This window comes from Canis lupus, chromosome 4 (genome assembly GCF_048164855.1).
Source record: "Canis lupus baileyi chromosome 4, mCanLup2.hap1, whole genome shotgun sequence".
NCBI classification, from domain to species: domain Eukaryota; kingdom Metazoa; phylum Chordata; class Mammalia; order Carnivora; family Canidae; genus Canis; species Canis lupus.
In genome coordinates, this window is record NC_132841.1 from 52,015,810 (window position 1) to 52,031,620 (window position 15,811).

At 40.7% G+C, this 15,811-nt stretch overlaps 1 protein-coding gene and 1 long non-coding RNA gene across 4 annotated transcripts in view; one reads left to right on the forward strand and one right to left on the reverse strand.

The window, feature by feature from the left end:
* Window positions 1–737: 737 nt before the first annotated feature.
* On the reverse strand, window positions 738–6,886 carry LOC140632377 (uncharacterized). The gene is made up of 3 exons (XR_012029931.1): window positions 6,478–6,886; window positions 5,902–6,061; window positions 738–926 (listed from the first exon to the last, which is right to left on the reverse strand). It is a non-coding gene; the product is annotated as an uncharacterized lncRNA (long non-coding RNA).
* A 125-nt stretch (window positions 6,887–7,011) lies between these two features.
* RNF145 (ring finger protein 145) overlaps window positions 7,012–15,811 on the forward strand; it is a 57,776-nt gene continuing 48,976 nt past the window's right edge. Inside the window, exons 1-2 of one of the 3 annotated variants that reach the window (XM_072824314.1) lie at window positions 7,012–7,172; window positions 13,228–13,430. In XM_072824314.1, coding sequence (XP_072680415.1) covers window positions 7,081–7,172; window positions 13,228–13,430 — 295 coding nt within the window. In that variant the 5' untranslated portion in view covers window positions 7,012–7,080. The other 2 variants (XM_072824315.1, XM_072824316.1) reach the window with 2 other exon arrangements.

A 15,811-nucleotide genomic window follows, 5' to 3' on the forward strand; every position in this document is an offset into this window, starting at 1 on the left:
TTGGTGTTGGGAGTGTAAATTGGTGCAAACACCTCTGAAGACAATTTGGAGTTACCTAAGAATGTTGAATACCTGCAGACTATGGCCCAGCAATGCACTTCTAAGAAAATGTGTGCCTGTGTGCACTGGGAGACAAGTGTAAAAATGTTGATGGCATAATTTGTAGTAGCCCCAAACTGGGATTTGGGTGTTCATGAACCCAAATGTTCATACATAGCAGAATGAATAAATAAATAATGTTCTCTCCATGTGATAGAATTCTATACCACAATGAAAATGACTGAACTGCAGTTTCACATAAGAAAATAATTGACTCTCAAACACAATGTTAAGCAAAAAAAGCTGGTCACCAAAGAATATATACTGTATAATTCCATGTATATAAAATTCAAGTACAGGCAAAACTAAACAACATTTGGAGATTCATACTTAGGTGGTTAAACAAAGATAAGGAAGTGACTATATTAAAATCAGAGAAATGGTTACCTTTGTGGTGAGATAGTTGTGATGGGAAAGAGTATTGGGGATTTTCTGGGGTATTAACAAGCTTCTATTTCTGGAGAGTAGTTAAATAGTTGAGTTTTATAACAATTTGTTAAGTTGTACAATTGTGTTTCTACCTCTCATTTTTTTTAAGTTACATCCTATGTTTATAACAGCATATTACTCTAACAAATTAAAAGGATCAAATGCCTTAGGACTTTCTTAACTGCAAACAACAGAAAACACAACCTGTCTAAGCAAAAAAAGGTAATTTATTGACGAATGTAGTTAAGAACAGGAGGTGGACATGCTGGCTTTGGATGGAGCTTAGAACAGGACTCATACACTGGGACCAGATCCTGGTTTCTTTTTATGTTCTTTTACCTGCTTTGAGTCATTTTCAAGTTCTTACCTTTTAGATCCAAGATGACTACCTGTAGTCCCTGAAATTATAAGATTCCTTTTTTAGATTAAGCAGGAAAGAGAAACTTTGTTCTTTCAATAGTTGAATCCAAAGCTCTGGTGTTGTGTTGCCCTGATTCTCAGGTCATGGGTCCTTCTCTGGACTAACCATGTTGGGAGATAGGATAAACTGATTAATATACCAATAGACTACATGGCTAGAATGTGCAAGATTGTATTAAAAAGGGAATAATGGAGGGATCCCTGGGTGGTGCAGTGGTTTGGCGCCTGCCTTTGGCCCAGGGCGCGATCCTGGAGACCCGGGATCGAATCCCACGTCGGGATCCCGGTGCATGGAGCCTGCTTCTCCCTCTGCCTGTGTCTCTGCCTCTCTCTCTCTCTCTGTGTGACTATCATAAATAAATTAAAAAAAAAAAAAAAAAAGGGAATAATGGGTATGGGGAAGCAACTAACAAATGTCTATGACAATATCCATTTATTCAGCTGAATATCATCATGCAGCACACAATTTTGTATTACTACCCATCCCAGTCTCAATCAGAATCAATACAGATAAAGTGGGTGGGATAGAGGTCCGCCAGAAGAGCTTAAATCTAAAAACAATGGCAACAATACATTTTCCACCTTGCTGATATGTTAGAGATTCAAAACAGGCACAAGCACTCAGATTGATTAAAAGCAAAGCTGTTTTGTAAGGCATAACAATTTAAGGCAATGAGTGAAACTTGATTGGGTCTTGGGTTAGGAAAAAAGTTACCTGTAAAACATATTTCAGGGAGAACTGTGATAGTAAACGGTAAAAGTAGTAGGGAATTAGTAAAAGATTAGGGAATTATAATTCATTTTCTTAGGTGTGGTAAGGTCATTTGATAATATTAGAGAAAGCTTCAGAAGAAGCAGGCTGGAGTACTGAGGGGTGCAGTGTGTTGATGTCTGCAACTTATTCTCAAAGAGCTTAACACACAACACACACATATAAAGCAAATATTTAAAACTTTAACAATTGTTGAATCTAGATGGTGAGTATATGAGTGATGATCGCAATTAAAAAAATCTTATGTATCTTTGAAACTCTTTAAGATAAAAAAACTGGGGAAATAAAAAATATTTTGGGGAAAATCTGAAAAATCCAAACCAAACAACAATGTATTTTTTCCTCCTGTCTCAGGCATTAGGTCTAAAGGAAGAAGAAAAAGATAAATTTAGGGGCAAATTTAGGAGCACCTGGGTGGTTCAGTTGGTTAAACATCTGCCTTTGGCGCAGGTCATGATCCCAGGGTCCTCGGATTGAGCCCTGGGGACTCCCAGCTCAGCAGGGAGTCTGCTTTTCCCTCTGCCTCTTCCTCTGCTTGTGCTCTTTCTCTCTCAAATAAGTAAATAAAATCTTTTTTAAAAAGATAAATTTAGGGCAGCCCGGGTGGCTCAGTGGTTTAGGGCCGCCTTCGGCCCAGGGCCTGATCCTGGAAACCCGGGATCGAGTCCCACGTCGGGCTCCCTGCATGGAGCCTACTTCTCCCTCTGCCTGTATCTCTGCTTCTCTCTCTCTCTCTCTCTCTCTCTCTCTTGCTCTGTCTCTCATGAGTAAATAAATAAAATCTTTAAAATAAAAAGATAAATTTATTTTTAAATTAAAACTATATAAGTTCTATTGCTTTTCCAATTATCCATGAAAAATATTTATTTGCACCAATTGTGTGTATGTATTTCTTATTGTTTAAAGGAAATTATAATTTTATCTCTGATTTTAGTACAGAATAAGTGTTGCTGGGACGCCTGGGTGTCTCAGTGGTTGGGTGTCTGCCTTTGGCCCAGGGCGTGATCCTGAGTCTCGGGATCGAGTCCCGTGTCGGGCTCCCTGTGTGGAGCCTACTTCTTCTCCTTCTGCCTGTGTCTCTGCCTCTGTGTGTGTGTCTCTCACTAATAAATAAATTTAAAAAAATCTTAAAAAAAAAAATGTTGCCAATCAGATACCAAAGACAGAGGGAATAACATATATTGAGGACTTATTTTGTACCAGGAATACTAGCATATATTGTTTTATTTATTTTTTATTATAATCCTGTAAAATAGATACTGTCATTATCCCTATTTTACAGAGGACAAATGGAGATGTTTATAAATTATGAACATCTGGCACAGGGTCCCATATTTAACAGGTAAGGGTATCTGAATCTAAGAGAGTTCTTTCCTCATATACTGCTGGTGGGAATGTAAAATGGAGCAGCCACTTTGGAAAACAGGTAAACACAGAGTTACTATATGACCAGGTAATTCAATTCTATTCTAAGTATATACTCAAGACACACGAAAACATGTGTCTACACAAAAGTTTGTATATGATACTAATGATTATAGTAGCACTATTCATAAGAGCCAAAATATGGAAACCACCCAAATATCTATCAACTGATGAATGGCTAGACAAAATGTGATATAGCCATACAAAGGAATGTTATTTGGCAATATAAAGAAATTAAATAACTCTCCATGCTACAACATGGAGGGACCTCGAAAACATGTTGCTAAGGGAAATAAGGCAGACAGAAAAGACCACATCTTGTATGACTTAATTTATATAAAATGTCCAGAATAAGCAAATCTGTAAGACACAGAAGGATTAGCAGGTGCCTAAGGCTGGAGGGAAAGAGAGTTTTTGTATTTTGGTTTTTTTTTTTTTGGAAAGGAGATGGTGATGAAAATGTACTAAGTTGATTGCGTGATGGTTTCACAACTCTATGATAATCTACTAAAAACCACTAAGTCGCACACTTTAGAAGTGTATCGTGTGGTACATGAATTCTATTTCAATTATATCTAAAAAAGAGTTAATTTCTCTTTACTGAACCATGTTGCCTAAGAAGACTACAGTTTTCCTCTTAGAATTGACTTTCAAAATCAAATCATGAGGGTAGTCAGGTTGAATTAAATTTTATATATCATTTAGACTCTTCTACTCAAGAAAGTTAATTATTTTGGAATTAAAGAAAACCTCATGGTGCGCCTAGGAATAAAATGAGTAAATAAATTGAATATATGATAAGCCTCCTTTCCCCTGTATTTCCAGTGTTGGCTATCTGAGTTTTTTGGATTTGGGCCCCATTATCTGAAGTCTGTTATATGAGCTCTTTTTTTTTTTTTTAAAGATTTTATTTTTTATTCTTTTTTTTAATTTTTATTTATTTATGAGAGAGAGAGAGAGAGAAGGGCAGAGACACAGGCAGAGAGAGAAGCAGGCTCCATGCACCGGGAGCCCGACTTGGGATTCGATTCTGGGTCTCCAGGATCGCGCCCTGGGCCAAAGGCAGGCGCCAAACCGCTGCGCCACCCAGGGATCCCTGTTATATGAGCTCTTATCTCTGGATCCAGAAGGCATAGTGAATTGGCTATCAATTATCTGCAGATTTGTAACAGAGGACAATTTCTATGGGATTATTAGCAATAGTTTTTTTTTTTAAAGATTTTATTTATTCATTCATAGAGACAGAGACAGAGAGAGAGAGGCAGAGACATAGGCAGAGGGAGAAGCAGGCACCATACGGAGAGCCTGATGTGGGACTCGATCCGGGTCTCCGGGATCACGTCCCGGGCTGCAGGCGGCGCTAAACCACTGCGCCACCAGGGCTGCCCAATAGTTGGTTTTAGAAGGCATTCAAGCATTAGTCTTTTGGAATAACTAGGGCTGTAACAAACATGCACTTTTCCAAACTTAGAGAACAGGAGAATAACCTTTGGAGTCCACAGTCTCCCATTCCACCATCATACACATTCCACTTCTTTCCTTCTAGCCCTGAAGATAATTCCTTTTATGGCCAGGTTGTAGCATTTGGGCATTTTCTTAAGCCTGGTTCCAGGTACTTACAAGTTTTACTCTTGACCTTTGCTGTTTTGGGTGAGTTGGGTGCCTCTAGCAAGTCGTTTCTACACTGCGCTTTTTATTTGGGCCATCTTCGGCAATCTTCTCTATAGCCCCACCCCCAGTTCTTCTCTCTGTTTTTTTTTCTTTCTAGTTTCATTCAGTTACCTGCATCTGGCAATGTGGAGCTTTCCCAAAACTGGATTAGCAGCAATATAATAGCAGTAACCCTTTCATTACCAGAGTAATTTTCTTTACTTGTTTTGAGCTTTAGCATTTATAGGCAGCTACTGTAAAATTCAAAGGTGAAAAAGACATGTGACTTTTTCCTGCTTTTACAAGTCTGGAGTACTTATTATTAGTGAGGGTTATAGGATTTTGAAGCCTTTTTTTTTTTTTTTTTTTCCCTTTAAAAAAGGAAATGTGAGAGCTGAGGTAAGCTTCTCCTCCATTTAAACAAAACACGAATCTGGTAACAATATTAAAGGAAAATTTCAAGATTCTGCAATTTACCCTAAAAGAATAAATAAATCCAATTAGAATTTAAGGTCATATAGATTTCGACTTTTTGCAATGCTTCTGACCTTAGATTTTTTTGCCTGAGTCAGTAGTAAGGTTGTTAAAGTGAGGAGGAAACCAAAGAATAAAGCTTTGCTTTCTTGGGCACTTTTCTATTCTAGTCATTAGTCATGTGGCCTCTAATTTCTTACCAGACTATATATAAAAAGACTCATAAAACTGCTGCTCTATCATGTATCAGGCTTGGTTATTCCAAAGTAGTCTAAGGCACCAGGATGAAAGGTGTCTATGGAAAGTTATGAACACACTTCCCAGAAATTTTTAAAACTTCATTTCTATAGAGCTATCAAACTAGTGGAAAGAAAGTTCCTCTAAATCTGACTGAATGATATGTCCAGGAATTATATTTGCTAAAGGTGGAGCTTGCTTTTACAATTTTAGCAAGATACAAAGGTTGTGAGGACTTGGAGGTTTTACTATTTAAAGTACAGAAGACAGACTTGAATTTCCAAGGGGGGCCCCCAACAAAGAAATCTAGACTGGAGTAGGTTAATTTCTCTGGTCCATGCAGAAGTGGAGGTTTCACAATTCCAGTATGATCTAGTATAGTTGCAACATCTTACCTACTACTGGGTGTGTATTTTCAGTGTACATACGGCGCTGCCAACATCAAAGGCCAGACTGGTTTCTAGTAGCGACTGGATCTCCATCTCCAGGAACTCACCAAAGACACAGCAAGGAACAGTGTTTTTTTGTTTGTTTGTTTGTTGTTTTTTTTTCTCCCTGGGGAAAAAGGAGGCAGATGGGGTGAGGGATTTGTGGAGAGTCGTGAGGCCCTAGAAAAACCGGGGAACGAGGAGTCCAGCAAAGCTTAGAAGCCTAGCAACATTCTTGTTTTGTTCTGCGCACACACGACGTGCCTCAGGCTTTGTTTTGGGAAGTGGGGAACAGTTTCTGCCCTAAAAGGTGTTAACATTTAGAGTAGGAAGGCTGGTCAGTTGGGGAGAAAACAACCGAGCCTCCTTGACCTTGGGAACGGGGTGTATACACTAATCTCTGTTTTGACCCTTGAACCAAACGAAACAAATACCATTTAATTTCATACAATAAAATTCCTTGAACAAATTCTTTAAACCAAGGGGCGGAAATTTAAAATCAAGGGATAACCCGTGAACGTCTTCAGTGGTGCATCCACTCACTTATTCGACAGGGGCGTAAGGAGCCCCAGTTGTGTGCTAGGCATTGCTGAGCCATCTCAGACTTGGTTCCCGACGCCATGGAGTTGACAGTCCAGCCCAGTCAGCGAGGGAGTTAAAAAAAAATTCCAGCATCGTTGCTACTGCGGTTGCACGGTGAGGATCAGCCCCTCCAGTCCTCCCACGTGGTCCCGGCAGGTGAGTGTGGGTGCGAGCGCGTGCGGCTCCGGTGTCGGGGAGTGTGAGAGCACACGTGTGTCAGAATGGCGCGTGTCACAGTGCGCGTGCAGGTGTCGGCGTGGTGCGCGTCTCCATAGCTGCCTGAGCCCGGCCGCGTGGGCCGCGTGTCTCCCGCCCACGTACCGGAGGCGGCGCGGGAAGCCCCGGGCCGGTGCGATTGTGAGTGAGCGCGGGAGCGCGCGCCGGCGCGTGCGCGTGCGCGTGCGCGGTCGGGGGAGGGGGCGGGGCGCGGCGCGCGCAGGCGCAGAGCGCGAGAGCGGACCGCGGCCGCCGCAGAGCGCCGGGGGCGGGAGGAGCGAGCGCAGTAGGCCATGGCTGCCGCCGGCTGCTGAGGGGCTCGGCCCGCAGCGCCTGCTGCCGCGGACGATGGTGACCGCACGGGTCGGGCCGCTGCCGCCGCCGCTGCCGCCGCCTCCCAAGACGCTGCAACCAAGGCCCGGCGCCGAAGAACCGCCGCTGTGAGCCGCGCGCCCCGGCCCCCGCCGCCGCCGCCGCCGCCGCCGCCCGAGGAGAACGGGAGGGCGGGCGAGAGAGCCGGGGAGCTGCGGAGCCCGCCTGCCCGCCGGCGGCTCGCCCCGCGGGGAGGGAGGCCACAGCCCGAGGTGACCGAGCCGTCCGCGCCGCCGGCCCCCCGGCCCCCGGCCAGGTCTGGTCGCGGCGCGTCCCCGCCCCCCTCCCCTCTCCCCTCCCCCCTCCTCCCGCCGCCCTTCCCCCAAGCCCTCCGCCCGCTCCTTCCTCTTCTCCCCCTTCGCCCCTGCCCGGGTTCGTCTCCCTACTTCCTCCCGGCGTCGGCGACGTGCCCGCCGCGCCCCCTCCCCGCCGGCCCGCTCCCACTCGGTCCTCGGCTCCCGGACCCCGCCGAGGCCCCTCCGCCAGCCCCCGCGCGCTGGGCGCCGCCTTCCCGACTCCCCACCCTCCTGGAGGCATCCCTCACCTCCCCGCGGCGTCCCAGCGATGCCCCCTCTCAGCTCTGCCCCATCGCCTCCCCAGGACCCCGTTTCGAGGCTATGTCTGAGCCCCTTCGGGAGCTGCCTCTTTCCTAGCTGCTGCTTTCCAGCGCCTTTTTTGCAGTTCCACTTCCAACTTCCCCTCTTTTGCGTCTTTGTCCACTTTGCTTCCAAGCTTTCCCTCCCATTTTTCTTTTGACTTCTCCTTCTTTGGTCCACGCAGGCCCCAAACTCAGTCTCCTCCTTCCTCCTCTTATGCGGTTTGAGGGTGTTTGGGGGCGCAGAGAGGCCTGCCAAGCCATCCTTCGAATGGGGGCCCATTTGCTCTCCATCCCATCTGTCCTTTTTTACCGTGAGAGCGCTCCCCATCCCTTCCTTTTTGTCCCCATCGTTTCCTCTCTCGCCTGCCATCCCTTCTCCAGCCTACTCCTGTTCTGCTTTTTCTACCCGAGACCCTTGCCCTCCCTTTAGGACGGAGACCCCTTCCTGCTCGGGGATGATGAACTTCTCCCGCATCTTTCTTTGGAAGCTTTTTGGTGCGTGGCGCCGCGGGACCAGCACCCTTGGCCAGACAAGAGGGGAGCTCCCTGGCACGGGCCTCTCTACTGGCAGAGTTTTTGCGAACGTAATCTCCTAGCCCCGCGGCGGCAGCGGCCCTGCTGCTGCGCTGCCTGCTTTGCGTCGAGCTGGGTTGGGGTTACTATAGTTCAAACGCAGCTGAGATCAGCAGGCGGGGTGGGGGAGGAGGTGCGGGGAGAGAGGAAGGGGGCTTTGCAGTGAGAAGACATCAAAGATTAATGGATGGCTTTGCATCGCAGTCTGCAGTAAACAGGAAACTAGTTTGAAAGGAGAGGACTGTGTGTCTTTTTATTTTTTAAAATACGGACCGTGCCGTTCTACTGAATCTTGAATCCTGCCCAAAGGATGAGCTGTCGGTGCTGCAGTCGTGACCCAGGCTGAGGGCCCAATGGCAGGCAGAGAGAGCAGTTTTTATCCCCTCAAGTGTTGAAAGATGGTCCGGTTATTCAGAGTGGACTCCATGTCTTTGCCACTTGGGAGATATCGAGAAATCACAGAATTGCTAGTAGTTTATGTGGAAATCATACATGCAAAGTTAGCTAGGAATAGTGTGGGAGTGGGGAGGACCAGCTATATTTAAAACATGTGCCAATGCTTATGTAAGAAATGCGTTCTCCTCCCGGGTGTCTCAGTTTTGAGCTGAGTTTACCTACGATTTTAGGTTCTAGTTTTGCCTCTGATATTTGCAGGGCTCACCATCCTAACATACGGACAGCCAGAAAAACCTTTCTAGATATCGGTTTTAGCCGATGGTGGAATTTTTTTCCCCCATTGGATTGGACAAAGAAAAATGATGATTTTTAAATTTTGGTGGGAGAAAAAAGTGTAGAAAGTTTCAGCCTTAAATTTTCTATTGTACTGAATTTAAAATTTGGTCCTACAGCTTTCTGATTTTTGCCTTTTTTTTTTTTAAAGACGTTTTATCTAGGAGATGTGAATACCCTTTTTTTTTTTTTTTGGTAAGATCAGATTTTGTGTTTCTTAACATAATTTTTCAACAAACTATGACTTAAAGAAGTGTATGATTTCTGAATTGTTCAAGATGATTTGTTTGATTTCTTCATATTCAAAACCAAAATGCAGTGTTTTCAGGAATGTGTAGAATGAGACTCCTGTGTTTCCTAACCCACAAATATGAATGGTGAACTGTGCAACGTTATACTTGTACAGGACATTACTGTGTAAGTGGTGCTTGCTGCTTCCAAGTCTGGGAAAGTCATTTAATGAAATCATTGTGGTCCTGTTTTTGGTTAGCATTTGTTGAGTCTTTTTTTGCTGATTTTGGAAAGGTTTTTTTTAAAAACTGTTCCACTGTAAAACATCTTTAAGTTTGAGTCACATTTAGTTTATATTACTTGCTGAGACATAGTTTTTGCATATTACTTTCCAAGTTCTTCTAACGTATCAAGGAGGCAATATAAAAATCTTTCATGGAGGAGAAAATTTGTTAACTGTACAAGGCAGGAAATAACGTATATTTGGCTTTAGGAGAGTAAGGACTTTAAATTTTCGTTCAGTTCCTCTGCTTATTTGTGAGGATTATTTGATACTGTTTTGATTTTAAGAGAATTTTAAGCTTCCTCTGACTTGGAATATGCTCATTAGCTCTGATAATAAATCTCAGAAAAAGATAAATTAGGCTTGAACCAAGCATCATAGAAGTATAATAATCTTTTTCCCCCAGGAGATAAATCTCCACTTTTACTTCATGCTTTTAATAGTGTGGTTTGGCAAACATGAGTGATTCAGTGATTTTATTTTATTTATTTTTTTAAAGGTTTATTTTATTTATTAGAGCTGAGCAGAGGGGCAGAGGAAGAGGCAGAGAGAGAATCTGAAGCAGACTCCCCATGGAGTGGGGAACCCTGAGACAAGGCTCCATGCTGGGCTCCATCTCAGAGCCCTGAGATCATGACCTGAGCCAAAACAAAGAGTCAGACACTTAACCAACTGAGCCACTCAGGCGCCCTATTTCAGTGATTTTAAACAAGATAAATGTTTCCACATTTTGTTTAGACAATATTTTAAATTGTGTGTGGTGCCGGATTGTAGTGTGCGGTATTTATTTGTGATGGTGATCACCCAATCATGTGGTACTTACACTTTAGAAAGATTCAAAATTATCAAGTGTTAGCGGGGGGGGGGGGGGGTTATTTTTTTTCCCACAGCTTTTGTGGGTAGCATTTTAGATTTTTTTTTTTTAAGTAGGCTCAATGTCTAATGTGGGGCTTGAACTCACGAACCTGAAATCGAGACGAGCTGAAATCCTGTGGGATGCTTAATCGACTGAGACTGAGCCACCCAGGTGCCCTTTGTAGGTACCATTTTAGATTTGGTTTTCCATATATTGAATTTGTCCAAATACAGGGCCCGCTTGCTAATGACTTGCTAAAATACCACTCACATACAGAAATAAATGTTTACTGAACAGTAGAATTTTTTTTTTAAAGATTTTATTTATTCATGAGAGATACACAGAGAGAGAGTGAGAGAGAGAGAGGCAGAGACATAAGCAGAGAGAGAAGCAGGCTCCATGCAGGGGGCTGGATGTGGGACTCCAGGATCACGCCTTGGGCAGAAGGCAGGGGTTCAACTGCTGAGCCACCCAGGAGTCCCTAGAGTTGTTATTAAGTGGGCATATTTCATTCTATCCAAGGTCCTTCTTAATTCAGACATTTGAATCTTGGGTTTACTATGAAGTAGAATTTGGGGATCAGTCTTGGATATTCTTTTCTTTTGAGAGCTATAGGAACTCAAGACCTTTTTTTGTTATGTTTTGTTCCATTTGTGAGGTGGAATAGTGGTGATTGAGAGAGAATTTGTACCCTCCTGCTAATGGCCCTCTTTTGTAATAGAGATAATCTTCCATAAAAATTAGGGAGGTCCCACCCTGTCCTGCTAAGCTGTCCAGATCTTGATTTCTGATGCAGGATTGGTTATTTGTTTACATTTTCTTTTCTTGACCCTTTTAAGAGTTACAAAAAATGGTGAACAATTGGATACATTTAAAAATAGCAAAATATTTTTAAATAAAAAGAGGAAGGCTCCTAGTCAGATGAAATAAAAATGGACCACAAGTAATAACTCAGTAGCAGTACCTGCAAAAACAATAGATTTATATTGGATTCTAGATTATAGGAAGAGTGTTAACTTTTTTTCCATTATAATATAAAGCCTCTTGGTGATATTATCTCAGTCTGTGATGATTTTCACGCATGACTGGTGGCTTGTGAGAAAAACCTATTCATGTACTTTGAAATAAACCAAACTAAGTTATTTATTTGACCACCTGAGTAAGTAGTTAGGTTTTGTATATTTCCTTAAGTCATATAGATAGCTTAGATGTATTAACACTTTCTACAAGGAATTTCTTTTTTTAGGCCCCAATTATGGGTATTTTACAACATTTGGCAAACAGTAAAAGAAGGAATAAAAATCCCCTTAGCCTTACTGTGATATTTTGGTGTATTCCTAAGATTTTTAAAAAATTTAATAATATCATGAGCTGTGAGAAATTGAGGTTCCTGAATGCTGTAATTTACAATAAATGTCGATTATAGGGTTTTTATCTTTCACTGTTCTTTTCCCCGTAGGACACAACTACGTGGTTAGGATTCTTTCACAGTGTTTTTTTCTTATGTAGGAAAAATTTTAAAGTGGTTTTGTTTATTTAAAGTAATTAGAATTTAGTATTTATTTATGAAAATGTTAACTCTGCAGTCTTAGGTTATATCACTTTTGAGTAATGAGAATGATATATGATGACTCAATGATCGATACAATGGATCAGTTTTTCAGTGATTGAAAAACTTAAAATAATGGTTTGTCAAGTTGAGCTCCTTTTTTGTTTTTTAACTGAGCTAGAAGCTATGAAAATTAGGGTAAAATGGAAATACTGACAAATATTTAACCATAGCATAGCAATCTGTCACTGTAATTTTCTTCAGAAATAAATGTTTTCATTTGTCCTGTAATGTCTAAAATTACTGCCAAAGCTGGAAATATGTTTAGCTTTCTCAGCAAAATTCTGAAAAGGATATTGTTAGAGCCAACAATCGAGAATTATCATTACTCTTAAAATTGTCTTTAACCCACTTCTGTTTACCTTATTCTCATAATTCCTTGGATTAATTTAAAGCTCTATCATATAAAGCAGTGTTGCACAGAATAGTCTTTTTAAATAATAAATTGTTCTGGAGATCTTTCATTTCCTTCCTTTTTATTTTTATTTTTTTTAAAATCTGTTCCTACAACTCATCAATAGCTGAGCAAAGACAGGGGCTGCAGACTCCAATGCCTTTTTCCCTGTGCCAGCATATCTGTGAATCACAGGAAGAATTTGATGAGCATTATTTCCCCACTTTGAAGGCAGATTATGAGAATTTCAGATGGAGAGTTTAACTTTAATGGTTCAAGGAAACAGTATTGCAAACCATGTTTTATTTACCTGTATCATGAGTTCTCTGAATTATATATATATCATGTAAATTCAGTACTTCAATTCTGGTTGTAAGCAGTAAGGAAAAGGATACACTGTGAGATGCTGCAAACTAAATGTGCAGTTACCAGATTTTTATTGAATAGCTTAGGCTTTTTCCTATAATAACCACTTAAAATTTGCTCTTTTTTAAGAGCTACATAAATCTCAGTTTTATAGGAGTGAATTTTTTCTTTCAAGTTAATTGGATAAAAGCTGTAGTATTATTAGGGTGTTTTATTGCTAGTGCCTAGAGTTGGAGTTAAGCTTTTTAAAAATAAATTTGAGGCCTTAATACTTATTCAGTTTGGGAAGACCTGAAGGAGTCAATGTGAAAACTCAATACAAGGATTATTTCATGAATAGAATACCTGGAAGTAGTAGTTGTGGCTAAAGAGTTATAAATTGTTACATAGTTTTTGTATAGTATGTGACCATCCATTAGATTCGTAGGATACCTAAAAGCTATTTGAGGTGACTTATTTTTATCTGTTGTCTCCTGAACTTTAGGTCTGCTCCAAGAAAAAACATGGCTGCAAAGGAAAAACTAGAGGCAGTGTTAAATGTGGCCCTGAGGGTGCCAAGCATCATGCTGTTGGATGTCCTGTACAGATGGGATGTCAGCTCTTTCTTCCAGCAGATCCAAAGAAGTAGCCTCAGTAACAACCCTCTTTTCCAGTATAAGTATTTGGCTCTTAATATGCATTATGTAGGTAAGTGTCTGCATTACCTTTTCTTTTCTTTTCTTTTTCTTTTTTTTTTTTTTTTTTAGAGAGAGCGAGCGAGAGAGCACACGTGTGGAGTTGGGGAGAGGGAGAGAGAGCATCTTAAGCAGGCTCCACACTCCTCGTAAGGCTCCATCTCATGACCATGAGATCATGACCTGAGGGTAAATCAAGAGTCAGACACTTTACTGACTGAGCCACAGAGCACCCGTACATTACCTTATCTAATATTTTAGTGAGCATTCTGATTTATGTCTTTGTATGTTTTTGAATTTGAGTAAAATGAGATTTGGTTACATTGAGATGACAGTGATACAGTCATTGATGAATGTTTATGAATCTGATTTGTAGTGTAATTTGTCTTACCATTGCACATGAGTTATTAAGGCTAGAGGAAAACTGTTGGATTTATTTTACTGGATGAAACTAGAAGGAAGAAGGAAACGTTTTAGATTTTAATATGATAAAATGTAAATAATGGAAACTACCTTTCCAGACATTTAGCCTGTTCTAATTTGCCTGTTTTGGGTTTTGTTAGTAATTCAGAAAGCTTGCTATTTATTTATTTATTTATTTAAAAGGTTTTATTTATTTATTCATGAGAGACAGAGAGAGGCAGAGGCATAGGCAGAGGGAGAAGCAAGCCTCCCCGTGGGTACCCCGATATGGGACTTGATCCCAGAACCCTGGGATCATACCCTGAGCCAAAGGCAGACGCTCAACTTCTGAGCCACCCAGGTGCCCTTCAGAAAGCGTTTTAAATGTGACATTCTTTATTGAACATTAACATCAGTTGAACATAAGGCATTTCAGTTACATACGTTGGAAATGACATTTATAATATTAAAAAATATTCCTTGAAATATAAATGATATGATTTGGCATTAGCAGTAAATGTAATGTTAAAGAAATTAAAGGTTAAAAAGGTTAAGTGATTAAAGAAAATAAAGTTGAGAAATAAAAGCAGTAGGGGCACCTGACTGGCTCAATCAGTAGAGCATGTGACTCTTGATATCAGGGTTATGAGTTCAAGCCCCCTGCCTTCGGTGCAGAGATTACTTAAAAATAACCTTAGAAAAAAGAAAGAAAAAAAAGAAATACAGGCAGGAAACATAAAAATTCATCTAGAATGAAAATCATAATCCTTAATTTTTAGGTTAATTTTTTATATGTAATATTAGCAATAATATATTTTAATTTGACATTGCTGTTGCATAATTCAAGATGTGGTTTGAATAATGTACTATAGTGATTTAATAATATTTTTATTATTAGAATCACCCATCCAAGTATAAGTTTTATAAAATTGTGAAGGGTTTGTCCTATTTCTGTGATACTTATTTTTATTGATAGGAGGACTTTTGGATTCCAAAGCTTAGCCCTGAAAACCCCTTGCAGCTCTGAGAGATTTCCAAGTAAGCCATTGTAGAAAGAAGTGTGGTATAGTAGAAAAGACAACACACTAGAAGCAGAACATTTGGGTACAATAAATTCATCTCTCTCACGTGGCACCACCTTGGGAAATTCTGTGAAATGAGAAGGTTCTTTTATGCTGCAAAACACTGTAATTCTCAGCCCTTTATTAAAGGGTTTGTATGTTAGCCAATTTATGGAAAATAATTCTAGTCTGTTATAGATGGACAATTGGGTACTTGGCTTAGATTTTTAGCTTAATCAGCAAAGTAATTCATATTGTGGTTTAAAAAATGTGCTTACCACATATATTATTTCTGAATAGATTGAAATATTTATTTTAAAACTGCTGCCTAATAATCAGAAACATTAATTTTAGAAATTGAATGGATTCGAGTACTTTGAAGTTCATACTCTGGCTTATAACTTTAGGAACTCAATTGAGCCTTCTTAAATACACTTATTATATGCAATGGTAGTAAAGTCAGTGATTACATGAGTAGACATTCTCAGCTTGAACATTTTTTTGTTTAGAGTAACTTCTGTGACAAAGTATTTAGGTAGTGTTTACAAAATTTCACCCCTAAATATTCTTACTTTTTAAAAAATTAGTGATGTATTTATATACTTGTTTATGTTAAAAAATCAAAACTTGGGGCGCCTAGGTGGCTCAGTTGGTTAAGCATCTTCCTTTAGCTTAGGTCGTGATCTCAAGGTCCTGGGATGGAGCCCTGCATCAAGCTCCCTGCTCAGTGGGGAGCCTGCTTCTCCCTCCGCCTGCCGCTCCTCCTGCTTGTGCTCTCTCTCTCTGTTATTAGGTAAATAAATAAAGTCTTAAAAAAAAAACATAAAAAGTATCTTTCTCCAGTCTCTGTTCATCATCCACTAAGTTCTCCAAGCCCCAGCAAGTAGCTTTTTTTATTTCCTTGTGAAAAATTCTAGAGATGTTTTTATGT